The sequence below is a fragment of the Hordeum vulgare genome, chromosome 4H (genome assembly GCF_904849725.1).
Source record: "Hordeum vulgare subsp. vulgare chromosome 4H, MorexV3_pseudomolecules_assembly, whole genome shotgun sequence".
Taxonomy (NCBI): domain Eukaryota; kingdom Viridiplantae; phylum Streptophyta; class Magnoliopsida; order Poales; family Poaceae; genus Hordeum; species Hordeum vulgare.
The window spans coordinates 12557066-12579593 of NC_058521.1; the positions used below are offsets into that span (position 1 = coordinate 12557066).

Below are 22528 nucleotides of genomic sequence, written 5' to 3' on the forward strand. Positions count from 1 at the left end.
TGTGTTGGAAATTCTTATCTAGTCTTCTGTTGGCATTTATCTCTATTCTTTCCGGAGCGTTGAAGATATCCCACTAGTTTTTGTTTCCAATCTTTTCAATTATTTCGGGGTGCTAACCTCATCTAGTTTTCTTATTCCGGTGCAATTTCTCTCGTTCTAGCAATTGTTTCAACGGTGATTTCTTTGAGTGGGCCCATAACCCACAGGTTTTCCCAGGATCTTGTCTGGCTTTTGTAATCTTCCGGAGATCTTTAATTCTTTTCAACTATGACGTAAGTATGATTTCCATCAGTCATATCCCTTCGTCAAGATCTATTTGAATTAATTCTCATATTGGTTCAACCTTTCATTCTTCTTTATCCCGGAGTGTCTCATTAATTTTTGGTGGTGTTGTTCTCGTCATCATTCTCAGCTTGCAAATTCGAAGGAGTGTTTCTCTCAGTCTTGTTCCATTCTTGTGAAGATTGTCATCTCAGCTTCGTGTATCCTCTCATTTGTTGTCAATCATGAGTAATCCCTTTCTTGCTATCCGGTGCATTTCTGAGTTGTTTTTATTTCTCGTTCCTCCGAAGGTCATCATTTCAGAAGACTTCTTCGTTCTCAGCTTTCAGCTTTCGTTCTATAATTCTTCTCAATTGTTGTCTCTTCGTTCGTCTCTCGATTATCCGGTGTCTTGTTTAAGTTTTATCTCAGGTGGATCATGATCTCTTCATTCTCATGTGTTTCCATGCATTCTTGGAATTCCCATTCAGTTGTGAGTTCTTACTGGTGCATCCTTCAATCATGCTTCAAGTGGTGTTTATCTCCCTATCTCTTCAAGATTCTTTCAAGAGGAATAAGTGGTATGCTAAATCCGTTGCTTGTCATCAATTTAACTTGATGAAGGATAAGCATAACATAATTCTTATTCTTGTTCATAGTAATCTGAATTCTTCTTCTGGAGTGGCTCTTGATATCAATTCTTTTCTCAAGTGCCTATCTTTCTTTTCCGGAGTTCCAACTTTTCTAAAGTATCTCTTTGTGAGGCTTCATTTAAATCTTGGTAAGGTCATAATCTTATTCTTTCCTACCTTCATATCTTTGCATCATTCATTTTGATACGGAGGCTCGTCATGGTGGTTCTTCAAGGATGTGATTCATTCTCATGTGTTCTTCAAGATTCCTGTTGGAGTACCTCAAGTTTTCTTCTCTTGCATTTCCAAGTGCATTGTTCTTCCTTTATCCTTTGAGGTGATGTTATAGCATTGTTGTTAGTGTAGGAGCCTCGAAGAGATTTCCTTTCAGGAATGAGATAATTAAACCCACCAATTCTATGATCATGAGATATTTTCAACCCATGAGTTCTTCTTTGAGCTATCTTGGTTTGGACTTCACCTAAAGCTTTTCCTATGGATTGTTGCTATCATGGTGCTTGTCATTAATCCAAGTTCTCAATGTGTCCTCTTGGTGTAAGAATTGTTCATATCTTGTTTCTCCAAATCTATCCTTGTTCTTTTAGTGGTTGGTTGTCACCTCATATTTGTTGAGATGATTTTCATAAGCCCACTACTATTTTGTTCTTTTCGTTGTTGGTTTTCCAACTAGTACGTCAATTCTCTGTACGGAGGCTCTTCAATCCTATTGTGATGTTAGTTGTCATTCTTTTCTTCATTCTCGTCTTCCGCATGAGCTAGTTCCTATTCTATTGTTCCGGAGGCTTTGTGAAGTTGCTCTTTTGGGTCTATTATGTTGTTCTATCAAGTTCATGGTGTTCCCTTGTTCTATTTAGTTGTTTGATATGCATATGGTCTAATTCTCTCTTCTTATCGTTTTTTTGTCCCATTTTTTCTACCGAAGTGCTGCCGAAATTTTCAGTGAATTCTTGCTTCTTTCTCATTTCATTCCTCATCGCCTTGCAACCTTCAAGGATCGTTGGTTTCACTCGTTTGTCAAAGAAGCGACTAAGTTTTACCTCTTATTCGTTCTCATCCTCTCCCCCTTTCATTCTTGGATCTCGGGGCGAGATCCTCTTGTAGTGTAGGAGAGTTGTGACAGCCCGAGACCGACGTTCCAGAAGATTCCCCTTTCTTTCCGTTTTTGTCGTGTGTCTATTTTCTTTTGTCGCATCATCATCACATCATGCGCATCATCAGCATTGCAACAGCGTTCCGTTGCCGCCAGTTTTCAAAACTTGCATCTGTTGTTAGTTGCCGGTTCTCGTCGTTGTTCGTTCGGAGCCCGTTCGCACACGCACGCGCCCGCGACATCGTCGAAACCCTGTTTTTAAAGTGTGCGTAAAACTTCCTCTGATCGGGTTGAGATTTAACGTGCGGTCTTATTTTAATATAGGTAGGCCGCCTGTCAAGTTTCGTCGCGATCGGAGTTCGTCTGGTACCCGAACGGTCGACCGTAGCGGCACCGTATTCGGTCTACCGTCGGACGTCTGTCGGTGTTTTAAAATTCGTTGCCGCGCCGCCCGCTCTCCCTCTCGTCTCCGGATATCCACTCTACACGGCCTCGTAACCGTTCCCGCGTTCGGAATCGTCCGAATCCGACCGCACGGTTGGATCCGAAACGAAATTCCGGCTAACCTAGCCCCCCCCCCATATGTCTATAAATAGACCCCGTGCCATTAATTAGACACCCACTCCCCCTCTGCCTCGAAAACCGTGCCCTCACCTAAGCCTAGCGCAGCCTCCCACCTCTCTCTCCCACCTCCAGCCGTCGGGCCCGCCCGAGCCCGGGTCAGGCCCGCCGAAGCCCATCGGGGCCCGCAGCTAACCCTAGCCGAGCTCCGAGGCTTCCCCGAGCCCCTGCCGACCTCGTGCCGCTCGCCGGCCGCCGCGGGGAGCCCCACCGTCGCCACCGGAGTGGCCTCGCCGGACCCTGCCTGCTGCCTTCCCCGCCACCGGCCAACAGTTTCACGCCATGGCTACCACCTCTCCCCGTCGGATCCAGCCGCCGCCATGGAGCTCAATGGCTGCCTCCGCCACCGGGAATGGAGGTCGTCGCCCCGGATCCGCCGCCCCTCGCCGATGTTCGTCGCCGCCTCGCCGTCAGTCACCTCGCCGGGGCCCCTGCTGCCGCCGCCAGCAGCTCCCGGTTCTATCCCTGACGAGGCCCTCGTGCCAAATTGAGGATAGGGCCGCATCTTGGGCGTGACACCAATTCTATATATCTCTTCCTTTCAGTACATGTACTTGTAACGATATCCATTCTTGTGACACGACGAGATGCGCTTCTATCCCTGACGAGGCACTCGTGCCAAATTGAGGATAGGGTTGCATCTTGGGCGTGACACTTAGGTTCTAGGCTATTATCCAAACGACTAGCTTAGGGCATAAAAGGAACTCTAAGTAGGGCAAGTAAGAAATTATCCACTCTAATGAGAAAGCATGCTATATTGTATAAATTTGCAAAAATGGGTCATTTTCCAATGATAGTAGCCGGTACTTTACTCACTTATATGGTCTAAATCAATATTAATTCACATATAATACCCAAAATACACCTTCATAGTTAAAACTATGCGTTCGCCTAGGTTGCACCTAGAGCGGTTAAATGGCGCTGGGTGAAGGCCAACCACCTCAGTTGCGCCTAGCAATTTTTTCGATCTTATCTGCAACAATTTGTAAATTGCAAAAACATGATATTTTTGTGAGACCTTCTTTATTGTAAGGCCATTGTAACATGTCTCTTCTTCAACAAGAGCTTTGTTGCAGTTGCAACATGACCTTTGTTGCAAATTGCAAACATGACTTTTTGGGAGTTTTGTTTTGCAAGGTTGTAACATTACTCTTTTGCAACAAGAACCTTGTTGCAATTGCAACATGCTCTTTGTTGCAAAAAAAACATCTCTAATCATGAGCATGTCCGTCATCGGGGTTGTCTTCTGTGACGATGTCCCTGTCCTCCGCCCCACCACCTGGACCCACACGTCCCACCTCTACCAACCTTCCTCCTCCCGTGATCTCCTTGTCCACGCTCACCTTCTTCCGAAAGCCAGGGCTTGCAAGTCACAACGCCACAACCCTGTCCCACCTTAACCCCGGCTACGGGCCGCTCACGGTTGCCCCCTATCACCAGCATCTTCCACCGATGGATGACATGTCGTCGCCCTCCTCGCACCACCCTATCCTTCGCTTCTTCGTATTTGAGGCGACCACGGTCCCTCGTTGCCAGATCCTGGATCCACGGGCCCCAGTGTCATTGTCGGTCCTTGTCGCGGAGATCCAACGGTCGCCCCTACCGTTTTGCAATAGAATATGTGTGCGCTCAAGCAGATCACAATACGAGCCAAGTTAAGTTGCAAACATGTACTATAGTGAAGGTTGCTCTCGAGCAATCCGATTGGAACATACACGACACCCACGGAGGCGGTGGACATGCACTGAAAGATTAGTCGGGTGACCTATAAGGATTCCCTTTTTCACACATGCTTTGCAAAAAGAAAAATATATCATGATTGCCGTTTAAGGGTTGTTTGGTTCTCCGCCTAAGTCACTCTTCATTATTCTTGGTGTATTTCATGTATTTCCTCCGTTTCTAAATTTAAGTTTTTTTACAGATTTTGCTAGAGGACTATGTACTGAACAAAATAAATGAATCTACACTTTAAAACATGTCTATATGCAATCGTATCTATTCCTTTAGTGAAATCTCTAAAAAGACTTATATGCTCTCCGTTCCTAAATAATTATAGTGAGAGAGAAAAATGGTCTTTCCAACTATAGTTATTTAGAAATTCTTTTCAACTACAATTATTTAGGAAGGGAGGGAGTATTTATTTATAGACTGTCTTGTAAACATCAATTCCAAAACAAGAAATTTCCAATCTTCAAACCAAGAAATTTCTTAATCATTGAAATACAGGTGCACAGAAACCTGTCCCTAGTAGTGGGCAAAAGAGGGAAAACAACCCTCATAACTCCCCGGTCGGCTTGGTGGACCGCACGAGCGCACCAAACGAGGCAACAACTAAGCCGATCGAGGCCGAGCTTCCCTGCTCCCCTTGCCTGCCTCCCTCCCCCCTCTCCTTCCACCCCTCTTCCTCGTCGTCATCGATCACCACCAGCTCCAGCTCCAGCTCCAGCTCTCCGCACACGGTAAGCGTCAAAGCAAGGCTCCGACGGGTTTCTTGATTTCGATCCAGCCCATCCGGCATCTCCTCTGCTCCCACTCATGGGCTGCTCTGTTCCGCATCTGGAACACTGCCTGCCTCTGCTTGGATTGGGCAAATTTCGGGCCTGCGGATTCTTGCGGTCTGCCGCAGCCGAGCTCCTTAATTTTTCCTTATAAGCGCCCTTCGCTCTCCACCTCAGGAGCGCGCGCCTTTAATGATTCCTTCCTTTCTTATACTTGGCGCCTTTAGATTTAGAAAGCCTTTCCGGCCGTGGGGATTCCGTATCCGTTTGATCGGTTTGGTCTTGGACAAGTCTTGCGATTTTGGTTGCCATCAGAACTCTCATCTTCGTGGTGGTGGTGGTGGTCCAGGTGGTGCCCATGGAGACGAGGAAGGGAATCCTGGAGCTGCGCGACCGCCTGGACAAGACCCTGGCGTGCCCTGATCTCGCCGACGAGGGCTCTCTGAGATCTCTGGTGAAGAAGCAGATTCTGGAGTCGTCTCTTCCTGGCTCTGACCAAGGTATGGGTTTGACTACTTTTTCTCTGGTGCATCTTTGCCTAGATACTCCACGACTAGTAGTCATAACTGTAATTACTTTTCTCTCTAAGCAGGTCCTATTATGCCATTAGAAATGTGCCAGTTTTTTTCTCATTGATTAATATTCACCGGTAACATTAATGTGCCATATGTATATCTAAATCTCTCTAAGTAGGTCCTATTATACATGAAGCAACCAACAAGTCCATACACCAAGTATGTGTAATTAAATTGCTGGTTGAATTTAAAAAGTAAATGCAAGGTTCAATTGTAATATCGTCTTATATTTTATTACTAAATTAAACTGCTTTGTGATCTGTATCTTCCTATCCGTATTTGCTTCTCATTTTAGATCCATTTCTAAATATGTGTATATGCTGTTCTGTATTTTCATTTTGGGTTATGTCTTCTTTAGGCAACATCGACGTGATTGCTGAAGCACGGGCCAAAGAAGTCTCCAATTTTCTTGAAATGCTAGACACTTCAGTAAATGAACGGCCTTCAGAGATTCGTGGGCCACAACAGAAGGAATGGAAGGTATGCAAATTATGAAATTAATAAACTAAATTTAATACGCTTGTACGAAAATATTGTGAACATTATGTGATTAGAGTGCAATAATAGATTTATGTTTTCCTGTTTTGCGTCATAGCGTAATCAGTTCACTGATTTCTTTCTTGCTCTATATTTCAAGAGTGCAATAGTTTACCTCTTTTTTTTTCTGAACATGAAGAATGCCAAAAGGCGCAAGATACAAGGGTGGCGACAACCAAAACCCAAAACAGAAACAGAACAAAACAGGAACGCTTATTCTAGGTTACCAAAAAGGAGAGGGATAAGCGGACATGGAGTTTTGGTTCCGAGGTGGATGAATAGTAACAACAACAACCAAGCCTTTCAGTCCCAAACAAGTTGGGGTAGGCTAGAGTTGAAACCCATAAGATCTCAAAGCCAAGTCATGGCTCTGGAACGTGGATAGCTAACTTCCACGCACCCCTGTCCATGGCTAAGTCTTTGTCGATATTCCAAACCTTCAGGTCTCTCTTAACGGACTCCTCCCATGTCAAGTTTGGTCTACCACGACCCCTCTTAACATTCTCAGCACGCTTTATCCGTCCGCTATGCACCGGCGCTTCCGGTGGCCTCCGTTGAATATGTCCAAACCATCTGAGACGATGCTGGACCAGCTTCTCTTCAATCGGTGCTACCCCAAGTCTCTCTCGTATATCGTCATTCCGTACCCGATCCTTCCTTGTGTGGCCACATATCCATCTCAACATGCGCATCTCTGCTACACCTAACTGTTGGATATGTCGTCTCTTGGTTGGCCAACACTCCGGATGAATAGTAAATTAAGAAAAAATAGCAATCATATGTAAAAAGTTATGGATGTTTTTATGACAACATTGATGAGTATTTCACCTGTGTGCAATGTTTCGTGAAGAAAAAACATTTGTAATGCCCTGGAAAAAAATGATGCTACAAAAACACTATTTGTGAAAACATTTTGGAACACAGTTTTTTTTTTGTCCAGACCTCGACGAATGTTTATTTCACCACGAAAATTTACATGTGGAGAGATAACTTAGCAACGTTTATTTGTTATAAAATGAAAATCAGAATTTTTAAATGCTTTTGTTATTTTTTCGAACTTACTGTTCATAGCAGGAGCATTTTGAACTCGGGAGCAGAATGACGTTTTCAGGGATAAGAAGCACCCTTCTCAAAATACATACCACCAAGAGTGCAATGGTTTACTTTTGTTTATAGTTTAGTATTGTGCTCCAAATTTGGTCGTTCTTTTATCGTATTCCCTCGTTTAGAGAGTGGTTAATTGTTTTCTTTGGTTCCCTTGCAAGTTCTATGAATTGCTTGAATGATCGGTAATCTATTTCATAGGTGAAGCAGGATACAGACCAATTACGAGTCATGTACCGCGAAGGTCCAGATGGGACCCCATTTCATACTCTTCTTGCTGAAGGCTTTGCTGATGGTCCTATCGATGTTTGTAAGGAACTATAACCCCACATTGATGATTAAGACACAATAACTTCAGATAGCCACTTAAGTTTGCTGCTTTTATTCATAGGTACATGTGTGTCGTGGGAATCAGGTCTATACAAAAAATGGTGAGTGTAATTGTTTTGTAGAAAAATGAGATCAGTACATTGCTTTCTTTATTTAAGATAATAGTTGTCAATCTTTACATTTAACTTCACATTCTTGGGAACTACACATGGTGTTCTCTGTTACGCAATTCCGGATCCGCTAACACCAGCGCTTCTGACCCACATGCGTCAACAGGCCCAACCGGAGAGTAACACCGACTTATGACAGGCCTTGGACCCTCTCCCCCCAAAAGACTAGCCTTCTTAGGAGAGGACACCCTCACCCTTATAAGTCGTGTTATGTCTCCTCCCACAACCGATGTGGGACTAAACCCAACAATCTCCCCCTCACACATCGGTCACCCATGGGCCCGCTAACACCAGCGTTCCAGCCCACCTACCATGACCGACCATCCGTGAGTCCACCGAGATTTATTCCGGGCACCTGGGCTCTGATACCACTTTTTACGCAATTCCGGGTCCGCTAACACCAGCGTTTCCGACCCACATGCGTCAACAGGCCCAACCGGAGAGCAACACCAACTTATGACAGGCCTTGGACCCTCTCCCCCCAAAAGACTAGCCTTCTTAGGAGAGGACACCCTCACCCTTATAAGTCGTGTTATGTCTCCTCCCACAACCGATGTGGGACTAAACCCAACATTCTCAAATATTTGTTTGACTTGTGTACCACTAAAATTCTTTATTAAACAATAGATTGTCCTTTCATGGGTTCTTAACTCAGGTTCTTAACTACTTTTGCGTGCTCTTCATTGTAGGCAAACTATTTATGCTAGTAGAATCCCCCTCCTTGATTCCCCAAGTCACATTGGTGCCTAATTCACAATTCTGCCACCCGAGCCGGTTTTACTTCCAGTAGCCACATTAGCCTGCAAATTCCCACTTTACTGATGCTGTACAGGTGCATCTAAACACCATGTAGTGATTTGACAAGACATCATAAAATTGTTTTTGACCAAGTATGTAATGATTGGATTACACCATGTTCAAAAGAAAAAAGTTATTGGATTAGCCCACTACGTACAGATAAAGTTTTAAAAGAGTGTTGTTTCGTACGTGATGCTCCATGTTTTACAAAGTAAACATGTTGCCCGTGGTGTACTTGAACGTTGAAGTCAACCTCGGCCAAATAAAACAACTTGGTCAAATGAATTCCCTCATGAACTCATGAGATTATTTTTCTCTAGGTTTCCGCAGTACAATCTGCCAACATTTAAAATTGCTCAGTCAGGCTGCTTGAAAAAGATTCGGGTTGGCGAAGAAATTTCTTTGATCAGGTTGGTTAAAGACTAATTTCTTTAAAAGTGTCCTTTCTTACATTTTTATTGGACCTCCCCTTTTATAGCTGTTGTAGCTAATTCGTTTATTCACTATTTGGAAGAAAGGGTGAAGGTCCCCTGGCCAGTTTCAGAGAGAGAAGCTCTTCTACACTACTTTCAGTTTGAGTATCTTAAAGAAGACCTTGTCATTGTGATCATGAAAACTGTGCGTAGGTTGATTTTTTATTTTTGTGAACCTATTCCTACAGCCTTGATAGTCTGTGTCCTAGTTTGTTTATTTACTGCTTACTGACTTGTTTTGCAGATATCCAATTTGGATAATATCAATATGCAGACACATGGATTTACTACAGATGGAATCCCTGAAGCTGGTGACATGATTCGGATGGATGTAGTTGGAGGCTTTGTCTTACAGAGGATTACCAAGGAAAGAAGTTTTTTCAGGTGAAGTCTGATTTTGCATTTCGACAGTTGATAACTCATAACTGATATAGAGCACCATATGTCATCTGAGACCACTTGCTTGGCCTTTGAAATTGTGGACACTATCTTTTCACAAAACCAATCAATACGGCGACCCTTCAGACGAGTGTTGTTGTGGATGATTTTCTTCACAGAAAACAGGGGAATTCATTGAAGTATTGGGGTGAGGGTGGGGTGGGGGGAGGTCCGTCTGTTGTTAGTTAGGCTTCTAGGTCTTTTTGTAGCCTGCTTGGTTTTTGGTTTTGTACTTGGTGCATTCACTCTAATACAAAAATAAAAAATTCATGCATTTTGATGTGTGTTCGAAAAATAAAGAAATACAAACTCATCAACAGTCTGCAAGATGGGCATAAGGTAACAATCGAGGCTATCTTACATATTGCCATGCCCTAACTAGGATATGGACATTTACCGAGCCTGCTGCCAACTCCTATCACCCATGGGCATGAGATAACAACCATGGACATATTGTTGTATATTGCAACCCCCACTTTACTGAGCCTACCACCAACTCTATGGCTGGCACCGTCACATACTTTAGGGCTGGACTGGACATAAGGATTAAGCTCCTACACTCTTTAGAGCTCATTCGGTTACAGGATTTCTAAGTCAAAGGAATAGGAAAAGTGTAGGATTGGGATGCCCTGTCCACCTCAATCCTTATGAACTTTCCATGAGGTCTCATCTAGTGTTAAGAATCCTTAGGAATTAGGCCAATATGTACACAATCCTAAGGAATTAGTATGCATACATAGGTAAAAATCTTGAGGATCAAAATCCTATTGGAATCCTCCAAAAATCCTGCAAACCAAATGGGTCTGTATACTATTCTTCTAGTATTATTCTAATAATCACATACTTTTATACAAGTATTCAGTAATTTATCAAATTTACCTCATGTACCTGTACTTCACTTTTAACCTAATCACTCTTTCAGGGCAGTAGCTAATATGGACATTAAGCTAGACTTTGTCCCCCCATGGCTGATCAACTTTATGTCAAGACAGCTCATCGGCAGTGGGCATAAGCTATACCAGAAGGTTAGTAGCTTAACCTAGCGTACAATCAGTACATATGGTATTGACGACAAAAGTTGACATGTTTCAAGTCACGACATGGATTTTTTTCAGAAATATCATGTGATGCTTTATGTCAAATAACGATGTCCGGAGAGAAATATGCCATGCTAAGCAATTGTGTATGGGCTTATCTGCAGGCTGTTAGTACTGTGGCCGCTTGTGATGAAGATTACAAGCAAGCTTTACGAGCACCGCTCTATGCAAGAATACGCGAGTACCAGCATTCTGCTGACAAGGCGAAGGTGGCTCCAGTTGAGGAAAGCGCTAATGAATTGCTCCCCGAGAATCCCATTGTACATAATCCTCTGGCGGTCACTAATTTCACACCATGCAGTGAGATTATTGAAGAGGAGAGTGAACAGAACACATCTTTTAAGGTGGATAATGTTGCAACCGGCTTTTCTAGCCAACCAGCCGGGCAAGCGCAGCAAGTTGAAAATAAGTCTTCCACTAGTCCTGACAGAACAGTCAAGCAAGCACAGCAAGTCGAAAATAAACCATTGATTAGTCCTGAGGTGCAGAAGGCTTTGGGCATACTGGACACAGCTATTGCAGTTCTTCAAGGCAACAGATCTGCAAACATCAGTGCTCTCAGAAAGCTCCTCGGTTATGATGCAGCATCGGAAGAAGGCAGTGCCATCAGTACAAGAAGTTCAAATACCCTCGACGTTCTCCATACAGACAGTCTCCCAAATGGATATCCTCTTGCCACACCACCTCATGATTCAAGGTCTGCATTAACAGATATGAACTCATTGTTTGTTAAATTTGTGTTTCAGTTGATGGTCACGAAGGCATTAACTTACATTATAATTTAAAACTTTTGTCTTCCTTTATGCAGAGAGATCTGGCAAACTTATTTCTTGCCCGGTAAGGAGGTGCGTGACGGGGAGGAAGGTGCTCTCGGAAGTGATTTTCCTAGAAACATGACCGCTTCTACCATAACGACGACAAAATCCATGACATTAAGGAGCACAATAAAGGTGCATGAAGAAGAGACCCTGAATACCGATGGCCTCTCTCGGAATGGTTTCCACAGTGGCAAAGAGCCTAATAAGAGAGCAGGAAAGACCAAAAGGTGGCTTTGCTGCTTAACGCCTCGCACCACAGGATGATAAGAGCCCATCGTTGGAGCTCGCATAGTTAACGCTTGATTTTTGGTTGTACATCAGAAAATAGACGAGATACACAAGATGGGAACATGGGAATCAAATGGCAATTCCGGAGGCAGCTTGTGAGGTAGTTACAAAGATTAGATCATGTCTTTGGTAAAATGTATAGAAGTTGTGTTGTTGTAACATCATGTAAAACATTCTAGAGCATCTCCAACAGATGTAAAACTTGGTGCCTCAAAAGCTTTTTTAGGGCAGGAGAGAAGGGTTTTGAGCACCGCAGCGGCTGCCATTTTAACATATGATGTAAAATTGGTGCCCAAATTTTTGTGCCTTCTCTTTTACTCTACAGCTGCATAAATATTGAAACAAAAACATGATATGATAATTAACATTTTGTGAGATCACAACACACATAATCAAACAATATATCAAATTCAAGTTCGAATCCACTATCCAAATTCAAATTCAAATTCAAACCGTAAACATTGTGAGAGCGTAATGGCAATTACGAACATTTTGATGACTACTTTTGTTGTCCTGAGAATGGCAAGGGATCATAATTTTAGTTTTCAAGCATGACGTTATTTTAGCGAAAAATAAAGTTGCAGCGGAGTACCATGCTCGCTAACTAAAATTATCATGCTCAGCTAACACAAATTGACATCAAATTTGAATCCTAAACATTATGCATCACAACCACAAGCAAACGGCAATCATAACCAGTGACCGTGATGGCAATTGTGAAAGTTTTGATGACAACTTTAGTTATTGCGAGGGTGGCAATGGATGACAATTTTAGTTCGCAAGCACCGGAATATTCTGACGAAATAAATATAAGTCTTTTTAAAAATTTCAACATGAAGCAAAATGAATGGATCTATCTTTAAAATATGTCTACATACATCCATATGAATATAGGCCTAGATGACTAACCACATATCCTATTAATATGTCGTCATTCAAACTGGTTGAAGATACCCTGAGCTACCATCTCCCACCGGACACATCCAGTAACCATAGGCTCCCTGGCTTCCACAAGAGTGAGTAAGGACCATGTGCGGATCAAGGCAGTAGCCCTGAATATGACCTGCAAAAATTGAATATGTCGTTGTCTGTTAAACACTAAGTCATTTCTGCAATTCCATGCAGCCCATAATAGTGCACATAATCCTACACGGATAAGTTGAGCAGTTTTAGCATCTACACCCTTTAACCACGTCCCAAATAACGTGGTTATACTATTAGGTGGATTGATGTTGAAAGCAATATGAAGCGATTGCCATAAAAGTTTAGCCATAGGACAATCAAGAAAGATGTGCTTAATAGTTTCATTGTTCTGACAGAAGCTACATCTTGGATTGCCTTTCCATTTACGTTTTGCCAAATTATCCTTCGTTAGAATAACCCCCTTGTGAACAAACCACATGAAGATCTTAATTCTATGTGGAACTTTGACCTTCCAAATATGCAATGATTTTGGAATAGGCGTTGAATCTATGAGATGCAAGTACATAGATTTTACCGTAAATACTCCGTTAGTGGTCAACTTCCAATGAACACTATCGGGGTAATCAGAGAGGTTAATGTCCATCAACCTTCTGACTAGATGCAACCAACTAATCCATCTGTTACCAATTAAGGCTCTACGGAACTGAATATTTAGAGGAGTCTCGCTTAATATTGACGCAACAGACGCCTGTCGACGTTGTGTAATATGGTACAGCTGCGGATACTGCATAGCTAAAGGCGTCTCCCCTAGCCAAGTATCTTTCTAAAATCTAGTTGATTCACCATTACCAATGACAAACCTAGTCCTGCTAAAAATGCATTTTTAGACCTCATCAAACTCTTCTAGAATGGAGAGTCAGTTGGTCGCGCTGTAACCTGAGCCAAGGTCTTGTTGTGTACGTACTTGTTCGTCAGAATCTGTACCCACATACCTTCTGTTTCAATAGATAGTCTAAACAGCTATTTACTGAGTAAACATCTATTTTTAATCTCTAAATTTTCAATCCCTAAACCCCCTTCCTCTTTTGGTCTACAAATGATGTCCCATCTCGTGAGCCTATACTTGGCCTTGATCTCATCATTCTGCCAGAAAAACCGAGACCGATAGAAATTCAATCTTTTTCGCGCCGCTACTAGTGTTGTAGATCTGCACATTTCCTTTCCTATTTTCTTCTTTCTTGTAGTGGTTATCTTCTGGAACCATTGTGTGGGTGTAGGCAACTTGCTTGCTTAATTTCTACTCCCTTTGAAAATATTTGTTAAAGAATGAATAAAAATTAAATATATCTAGAACTAAAAATATCTAGATTCATTCATTTCTTCGATAAGTATTTTCCAATGAAGGGAGTACAAGCTTGCTAAATCGCCTATATTGTATTGATTTTCCGTCGTGTCCCACCACTTGGTCTAATGGTCTTATACAACTATGCCTTTTCAGTCTATTGTTTGTTAGATGTCTATTGAATATTCATAAAGCACTAACCAGAACATATGTGAGAACCTTGCAAAGATGCATTGACAGTGACAAATTTACTCCTGATTATTGCCTCTAAAATGTTAGTATATGAACCTTGAGTCCGATTTGATTTGACATCAACGGGGTTGTTGGAGTACTCTGCAATTCTTTCCCTTTTCTTTCTTTGATTGGTCCTTCCAACCGTAGTATCCATGAAAATGTTCATCCAAGCATAGAACAAAACAAACATCTTCCGCTGCGTTGTAGTTGTGAGTCCTAATCATTGCCTGCTTCGTGCTTGATTAATTGAGTCTTGGACTCCATCGGATCATCAATCTCTTCTTCTTCGATCATCCCTTCTTCGGTCCACCTCTTGTTCGGCTACTCTTCGGCCACCTTCGCTTCGGGCACTTGATTATCCTACGTTGAATCATAATTGAGATCATCAACGGCAAATGTATGAAACTACTCCAAAGATGTCATGAATTTGGTTGTGTTTATCTCTGCATTATGATAACAACAACAATCAACTACATCAACCATCGGCGCCAACAATCAAGGCAAAATACTTCGTCTGAAATGAAACAAGATTTTTTTTACCGAGTGGGCATTTCAGCAAACACTTGGTGGTCGCGGCCCTTGTTGCCGATTGCGGTAGCTGGACGCCTGGGGCACTGGTAGTAGGGGTGTCCGGAGACGCCACGCAAGACGTCGGACGGGGATTCTTCTTCTTCTTCTTCTTTTACCTCACGTCCATTCACATCGCACGATATCAATGCAAACCGTTGCATGCTTTGGGCAGCCATGAATGCGCGATGGCAAGCAATGCAGACGTTTGATGAAAAGCACGGAAGAGGCGGATGGGATTTTTGGATGAGCCATGATCGTTAGAAGCAAGCGTGGCAACAAAAAAATGTGTCGGTATCGATTGACAAACAATGCAGGCCGTGTTGGATGGCAAATTACATCTGAACCGCGCGATTTAAGGTTTGCATTGAAGAGGCGGGCTGGTTTGTGTCGCCTCATCGGAATCTCGAAATATGTATGTTTTCTTCTTTTGAAGTACTCTCTTCGTTCCTAAATATAAGTCCTTTTAAAAGTTTCATTAGATGGCTACATATGAAATGTATGTATACATATTTTAAAGTGTAGATTCACTTATTTTGTTTCGTATGTAATCTGCTGGTAAAATCTGAAAAGACACATATTTAGAGTATGGTTAATAATACAGGCAGTCACTGGCTATATGATGTTGACACATCATCTATAGCCAAGCTTATACCCGACAAATACAATATGTAGATGTAAACAAATAATAGTGTATTCATACAAGGTCCACTATCCTCTCTCACAAAGTGTGTAGGAACACATGTTACAAGCGTCTGTTAGTTTGTAGCCCGCTTCCCCTCTCTTTTTCTCTTCCCTCTTCCAACTCATCATAAATATATATTATTTTAAGTCTTACAACTCGTCTATGTTATTTTATTGTACTTGCTCTTAGGAACGTTGGGAGTATATATTTTTTTAAATGTTGACAGAAAAGCTGCCAAATTCATTGATCAGAAAGAGGTATTACAAATAACACCTTCAGAGGAGGAATGCACCGCATAAGGCGAGTACCAAATGAAAAAGAAAGAAAAGGGGTTGCTTAGTTTATAAAGAAAAACTATGCGAAAACCTAAACATCACCTAACAACTGGGCCTAAAGCATTGCAATACATACAACACGTGAGAAGACCAACACCCCACAACACATCCGTCCGGGCACTCGAGCGCTTTCGCCGCTACCAAAGTGCACACCGAAAACCGTCGTATCAATCCGAGCTGCCACAAGCCTATCCGCAAAACTCGACGACATCATATGTCCCATAGAGAAAACATATGTCGATTCAATCCCGCAAGCTTAGCGGGCATAACTTGTCTGTCGCACTTGCATGCGAAGGATGCTTTTGCTGTCCTCAGAGTGATGCTACACAAGTCGTTGCCAACCACTAACACGAGCACCAAGTCCCTCTCGCCGAGTCTAACTTCAAGGCGATGTCCTCAAGAGGAGATACAACGCCGAGCAAAGCCAATAGCGTTATCATCGTCCGGCCCGGAAGAGCGGATCTAGGGTATCCCCGAAGAATGTCAGGCAAGGGAAAAGGGGCGCTTCAACGTTGATGCCTCCAACAAGGGGACAGTACCCGAAGTCACCACCATCGACTCCTCCGGCTGCAACCGGAGCGCCGCTTTCATCGACAGCCGCACCCACCCAAACCAGAGACCCAACCAGCCCTTCTTGCATAGCAATTCCATGGCGCACATGCACCGCTTCACATCACGCACTCGGGCTACGTCCAGGAGGTCGTCGGCCAGCTACTCCTCCGACAGATTTGCACCGGGGAAGCCAAATGTGTGTCGCCCCAGATCCGGCCAGATCAGGCTTGGCCCATGCTCACCACGCCCAGGAGCTTGACACTTCGACAACTCCCGCGCGCCTCCGCACCTCCATGGCCTTCGCCCCTCCCTGGTCGTCATCCCGCGCCCAGCTGACCATCATGCCCGCCGCCGCGACAACGGCACGCCAGATCCACGCGCGCACGCACGAACGCGCCCCCGATCCCGTGTGTGCTTCGCCCATCCTCCTGTTCGCCAGGCCACGCCGCCCAGCCTCTAGCGCGCGCCTGCCCACACCGCGTTTGTGCTCGACAATGCCCAGCGCCCGCGCCGCCGAGCGCCCCCTCCGTCCAGGTGAGCAGCCCCGCGCAGCTCCAATGCCGGGCCAAAGGGAAGAGAAGGCCTGCCATCGCCAACGCCGCGCGGGCTTTGTCCACTGGTGCTCGTCGGCAATAGCGGAGGGAGGGGTGGTGGGGATGTGCGCCTGCGTGGCTAGGGTTTCCTGCTCGGGCCGCTCCGGGAGGGAGCGACACGGGACTGAGTCTATTCTAGGGGAGTGAAGTCTGAAATCAACCTTATGGTTGTAGACGCGGTCAAAAATGAATCTCCGGCTCCAAATTCCTGAACTTCATATCCTGAACTGTCTGATCCCGGATTTGTTGTCAACTACAGCTAGATCTTCTGAATTTTTTTCTAAAAGTCAAACCACTTTAAATTTAATCAAATTTATAAAAAAAATATACAATATATATAATATGTAATACTCCCTCCGTCCGGATATATTTATTATAAAAATAAATGTATCTAGATGTACTTTACATCTATTTTTACTCATTTATGTGACAAGTAATTTCGGACAAAGAAATTTCCATATTAATATTTTTTACTATTGTGGACGTCGGTCTTTTTGGCTCTGAACTTAATAATTAAAATGAAAGAGGTACAAAATTAGTACTTGGTAAGCATAATTAAAATAAAAAACTTTTTTTAAATTATTGACCCGGTTAAAATTGAACGATCCAAAAGATACCTTGATGAGATGATCAAGAAGAACAGTGTATTAATAGATTTAGACCACACCGTTAGTCTTTCTTTTTTCGATCGGAAATCCTCGATAGCCGGAGCAGCAGCGTCGGAGTCCCCGCTCCACGCGTCCCCATTACACGTGTAATGAAGAGTCGAAGATTTTTATAGATTTTTTTTTTAAAAAGTCGAAGTTTCCCGTATCCAAATCCGGGACCGGGAGCGAGCAAAGCTTCCCGTCGAAGTTTCCGGGCAAACTCCCCACATTCGCACCCCACCCCACCCAAAACCAAACCCCAAACCTCCCTCAACGAGACGACGATGGCGGCGTGGATGACGAGGGCGCCCAAATCTCCCAAACCCAAAACCAAATCACCCAAACCCAAAACCAAATCTCCCCATTCGCCGCGGATGACAAGGGCGACGCCGACGGCGAAGAAGGGCGGCGCTGACGGCGATGCCGACGTCTGCTTCATACCATCTCCCTTGGCGCCCGGGAAGGGGACTACGCCTGCCTGTTCCTCCCCTGGCTTCGGCAGCGGCGAGGGATTCGTCTTCCCTTGCTCGGCGGCGGCCAGGCGGAAGATCGCGAGCATCTTCTGATTCGTCTTCCACCTAATTTGCTCAACATCTAATGAAAATAACCATGCTATGCCCAATTTTAAGTGTAATGTGCCCTTTTTGCAGATATGTATGATCCGAGGGCGCCAGATGTTTGGACATACCAGCTGAACTCATCTCCCACTCTCTGGACAAACAACCGTGCACATGTATATAGTATGCCATGCACGTCTTGTTGTTGTTGAGAATCAGTAACATCTCTACTAATTTAGGATGCAATCGTGGTGAATGCAGTTTGGTGTGCACGCACAGACAAGTTTCAAAAGACCTGGACGACTGAGACCTACTCCCTCCGTACCTAAATATAAGTCTTTTAAGATATATTTCATTAGGTGTCTACATACGGAGCAAAATGAGTGAATCTATACTCTAAAGTATGTCTATAACATCCGTATGTAGTCTATTAGTTGACCCTCTAGAAAGACTTATATTTAGGAACGGAGGAAGTATATCAGAGGATAAGATGCACTCAAGCAAATCACCTCCAACAACTTCAGCTGGGCTCAAGCAGAGAGTCCGTGTCATTGACCTGATGGAACGTGATAGCGAAAAACATCAGAAGATTCAACACAAATTTTCCAGCACACCACATAGGTATACAGTTCTAACAGAAATGAAACATGACATCTTCTGTTAATTTTCTTAGCACACCACATGGTTGTCCATTTTTATTTTTTGACAGCACCTGTTCCCACTTTCTTAAGACCTGCTTGGCATAAGTTATTGGAAATGTGTGGAATACATATTCTGGTGAAATCTTATATATCCAATTATGTTGTCATATGCATTGTACTCCCTCCGTTCCTAAATATAAGTCTTTGAAGAGATTTCATTAAAAGACTACATATGAATGTATGTAGACATACTTTAGAATGTGCATTCATTCATTTTATTTCGTATGTAGTCACTTAGTGAAATCTCTAAAAAGACTTATATTTAGGAACGGAGGGAGTATATAACATATGTCATACAGTCTCTCAAAGGACTTGTATACAATACATCTCAGTATACCATTGCATTTAATCAAAATATTAAGCTGAGATTCCTTTTCAATTCTTCGACACAGGAGCAATGTACAGCTTGGAGATTCATCGGTTTTATATTCTCGAAAGGTGGGTACGCTGACAAAGTGACAATCATCTAGATCAATGAAAATTACTGTTCTAGAAGTTTCTTACCTTTAGCCCCTGTACAAATGATCCTTATTTCCTATTGCTTGAGTGGTCAAACTACAAAGCTGTCCTATTGCATGCAGTGTGAGTGCATTTGAGCTGTTTACCATCCATGACATTTCACTTGTTACCAAACTTTAAGATCGCGGGCAAAAGCATTTCGCGGCGGGCGATATAGTATACATATGCATATGCATGTTTCTGTCTGAAAAACAGAGGATTTTCGACAGAAAACAGAGGATATGCAGTATATATTCAGTCATAAATAAGTCGATATCCTCCCCGTGAAAGAAAGAGTCAACATCCATACGGAATCAGCAAACGGGCTAGAGGATGGATCAATGACCGCATACACACGGAGTACTAGAGCTACTGAGTGTGCAGGCGGACAGAGAAGGACTTGACTACACCTCCTGGCGATAGACTGGGAGTTTGGAACCTGCCTCCAGCAAAGCATGATTGACGGTTGGTTGACGAGGAGGAGTGGCGGATCAGCGCGGCGGAGGAGCAGTGGCTGAGTTGAGATCGGGAGTTAATTATCGGCTGAGACGAGATTGTAGTACTCTACAAACAGTCGAGGAGCGGTGGTTGCAACCTCCTGCTGGAGCCCTGGTCGCCGCCTCTAACTCCGGCCTGCGGCGAAGCAGACTCCGGCCCGCAGCCGCCGCAAGTTTTTGGATGGGAGCGAGAGGATGGAACAGAAATAAGGTTTCTGGACGGGCTGCTCTATCACAGGAAATTTTGGCTACGATTTGTCTGGGCCTCTGTTTCGGCCAGTTAAAATCGAATCTCAGCCATTCGAGCGAAATTGCAGCGACAGCTAACCCATTTAGCGCTGTTTCCCTCCTTAACTACTCCCTCCGTCCGAAAATACTTGTTCTAAAAATAAATAAAATGGATGTATCTATAATTAAAATAAGTCTAAATCTTATTTGTAGGACAAGTATTTTCGGATGGAGGGAGTACTTAATTGGGGGCGCATTAGTACCCTTCCGTTTCTCTTCTTCAAGCCCTGGTGGGAACATAAATTGTTTGGGCTGTGAACACAAGTTCAAGTGGAATCGGTTCTGTGATTTGCTACGCATGGCCTCCTGCATGTGCATGTAAGGCATGCAAGTGTGAACATGAATGCATGTGAGGCATCCTCTCTCTCTCGTTCGGCTGCCATTCAGTTTTTGTACGCATTCACAAGCTAAAGCAGGGTATAAAACCACTGCCATGGAGGAGGTGCAAGGCGTGGTGGAGATTGCTCCCTTTCAGATTCTCCCTCTCTCTCTCCTTCGGCTCCCTAGGCGTGTTGGAGGTTGCTGCCATGGAGGAAGTGCAAGGCATGGTGGAAGTTCATGCCGTGAAGGAGATGGTGCAAGGGCAAGAGGTCGGAGGGCCGGTGCAAGAGCAAGGAGGGCGCGGGAGGAAGAAGGAAACTCGCTAAAATTTCGCTCTAAACCGTCTCCACCAATGCATGTGATCGGTTCCTTCTTTTATTGGAGGGGGAGGTTACAAAGCGTTGGTTTAGCGATTCATTAGGCACCTCTCCTTCAATTTCGCAACTCCATCGCCTCCTTATTTCCTGCCTATCACAACGCACCTTGGGCCCAGAGCGACGCAAGAGGCGCCCAACAAACTGTGATGGAGGGAGTGTTGTTTTACCTACTAGGTTAATGATGATGTGGTTCTCTTGGAGGATGAAGATGTGCAACCTGATGAACCAGTAGATTGTGGACTGACAGATAAATGGTAAGTAAATGATCAACTACAACTAGATCTTCTGAAGGACATGGAGGAAGTACATCTGCTGACACAGGAGGAGGAAGAGGAAGAGGAAGAGGAAGGGGGAGTGCATCTTCTGGCACAGGAGGAGGAAGAGTAAGGGGCAGTGGGTTCATGGCCTATTTCACAGCTTCTGGGAACTATTGATGTTATTTAGATCATGTGAACTAGTGAATTTATTTTGGATGTGTGTCCTGTGAACTTGTGAATGTGCTATGCTAAGTCCTGTGAGAACTAAATCTGTGAACTACTGAAGTTATTTTGGTGCTGCCAAACATGTTGCTCTTTTGTTGTGAAGATTTTGTGTGTTAAATTAATTTGGCTGCTGTCAAAAATGACACTTCAAACCTGACCAAAATTTCATAACTGAAACCAGCATATGCTGTTAAAAATTCAGACTATTGTACATTGCCTCACATCATGATACACATATCCTGACATTTTATTCGAAGGTGAATTCATAACATTGCCTGCAAACATCACAAGATACAATACATTGCCTCGCATTCATTACTAGCAAATGAACTAGGATATGATCATCCCCGCAACTGAACCTGATGCAAATATCACAATTCCACATCCATACATCAAAATCCTAACTGAAGCACCAACAACACCAACACATGCAGTTCTTTCCTTCACTGCACCAGCACCCGCATCTCCATCTCCACACAATGCTGCAACATCATCCTCAAGACTCCATACCCTATCTCGAAGGTCTCCCAGCAATACGCGCAGGAATGAAGATGTTGGGTCGTCGTGCCATTGTAGGAAACCATGCTGCTCAATAAACAAAAGTTTTCTAGAAAGATAAAACCGAACAGAGCAGAGGAGCACATCACACAGAAGAACAGAGGAGAGAGCATACCTTGGATTCGACGCAAGCATAATATCTCCTTCGAGTGTTCGGCACACTCCATGAAACCCACCTCGGCGCCTTCCTCCCGCAACGAATGCAGAAAGCAGCCGGCTCGTAGTCCATCGGCTGCTCGCGATACGGCACCGGCGACCTAGCTGCAGCGCATCTCCGTCGAATCCCCTCGCCGCGTGAAACGGGAGGATCCAGTCGAGAATGACGACATCGTCCCCCCGCCGCCGCTCGAACTTGGTCCGGATCGAACTCGCCCCCGCCCTCTCTCTCTCGTCGCCGAACCCTAGAAAAATCCCCCACCCGCGCCCCCCTCTTAAAAAGAAACCACGTGTGGCATTATTAATTCATAATCCCAGCCTACAACGTTGGCCGGCACTGCTCACGTGGCTGGGCCGTAGCCGTAGCGTCGCACGCACACGGCACACCGACTGCAGCGGTGTACCGCACGCCATCTTCCTCCTTCTCATCCATTCCCCACCCCCATCCCCGCCACCTACCTGC

At 44.1% G+C, this 22528-nt stretch overlaps 1 protein-coding gene across 2 annotated transcripts; it reads left to right on the plus strand.

Annotated features, from left to right (window-relative positions):
• Positions 1-4939: 4939 nt before the first annotated feature.
• LOC123447291 lies at positions 4940-12048 on the plus strand. Of its 2 annotated transcripts, none has more exons than XM_045123880.1 (11): positions 4940-5084; positions 5473-5623; positions 6057-6178; positions 7541-7649; positions 7731-7770; positions 8958-9047; positions 9156-9255; positions 9355-9494; positions 10471-10573; positions 10750-11342; positions 11454-12048. In XM_045123880.1, the coding sequence occupies exons 2-11, from the start codon at positions 5482-5484 to the stop codon at positions 11725-11727; spliced, it is 1713 nt and encodes a 570-aa protein (XP_044979815.1). In that variant the 5' UTR covers positions 4940-5084; positions 5473-5481; the 3' UTR covers positions 11728-12048. The 2 variants fall into 2 exon arrangements, with proteins under 2 accessions (XP_044979815.1, XP_044979816.1); XM_045123881.1 differs by having other exon boundaries at positions 5058-5087; positions 5475-5623.
• The last annotated feature ends 10480 nt before the right edge of the window (positions 12049-22528 follow it).

What these genes read in the sequence shown, in the direction of transcription:
- LOC123447291 (XM_045123880.1), top strand. Translation starts at nt 5,482, where the DNA reads ATGGAGACGAGGAAGGGAATCCTGGAGCTGCGCGACCGCCTGGACAAG. An exon ending in GAAGAAATTTCTTTGATCAG is followed by an intron (nt 9,048 to 9,155) that starts GTTGGTTAAAGA and finishes TTTGGAAGAAAG; the next exon opens with GGTGAAGGTCCCCTGGCCAG. An exon ending in TCATTGTGATCATGAAAACT is followed by an intron (nt 9,256 to 9,354) that starts GTGCGTAGGTTG and finishes CTTGTTTTGCAG; the next exon opens with ATATCCAATTTGGATAATAT.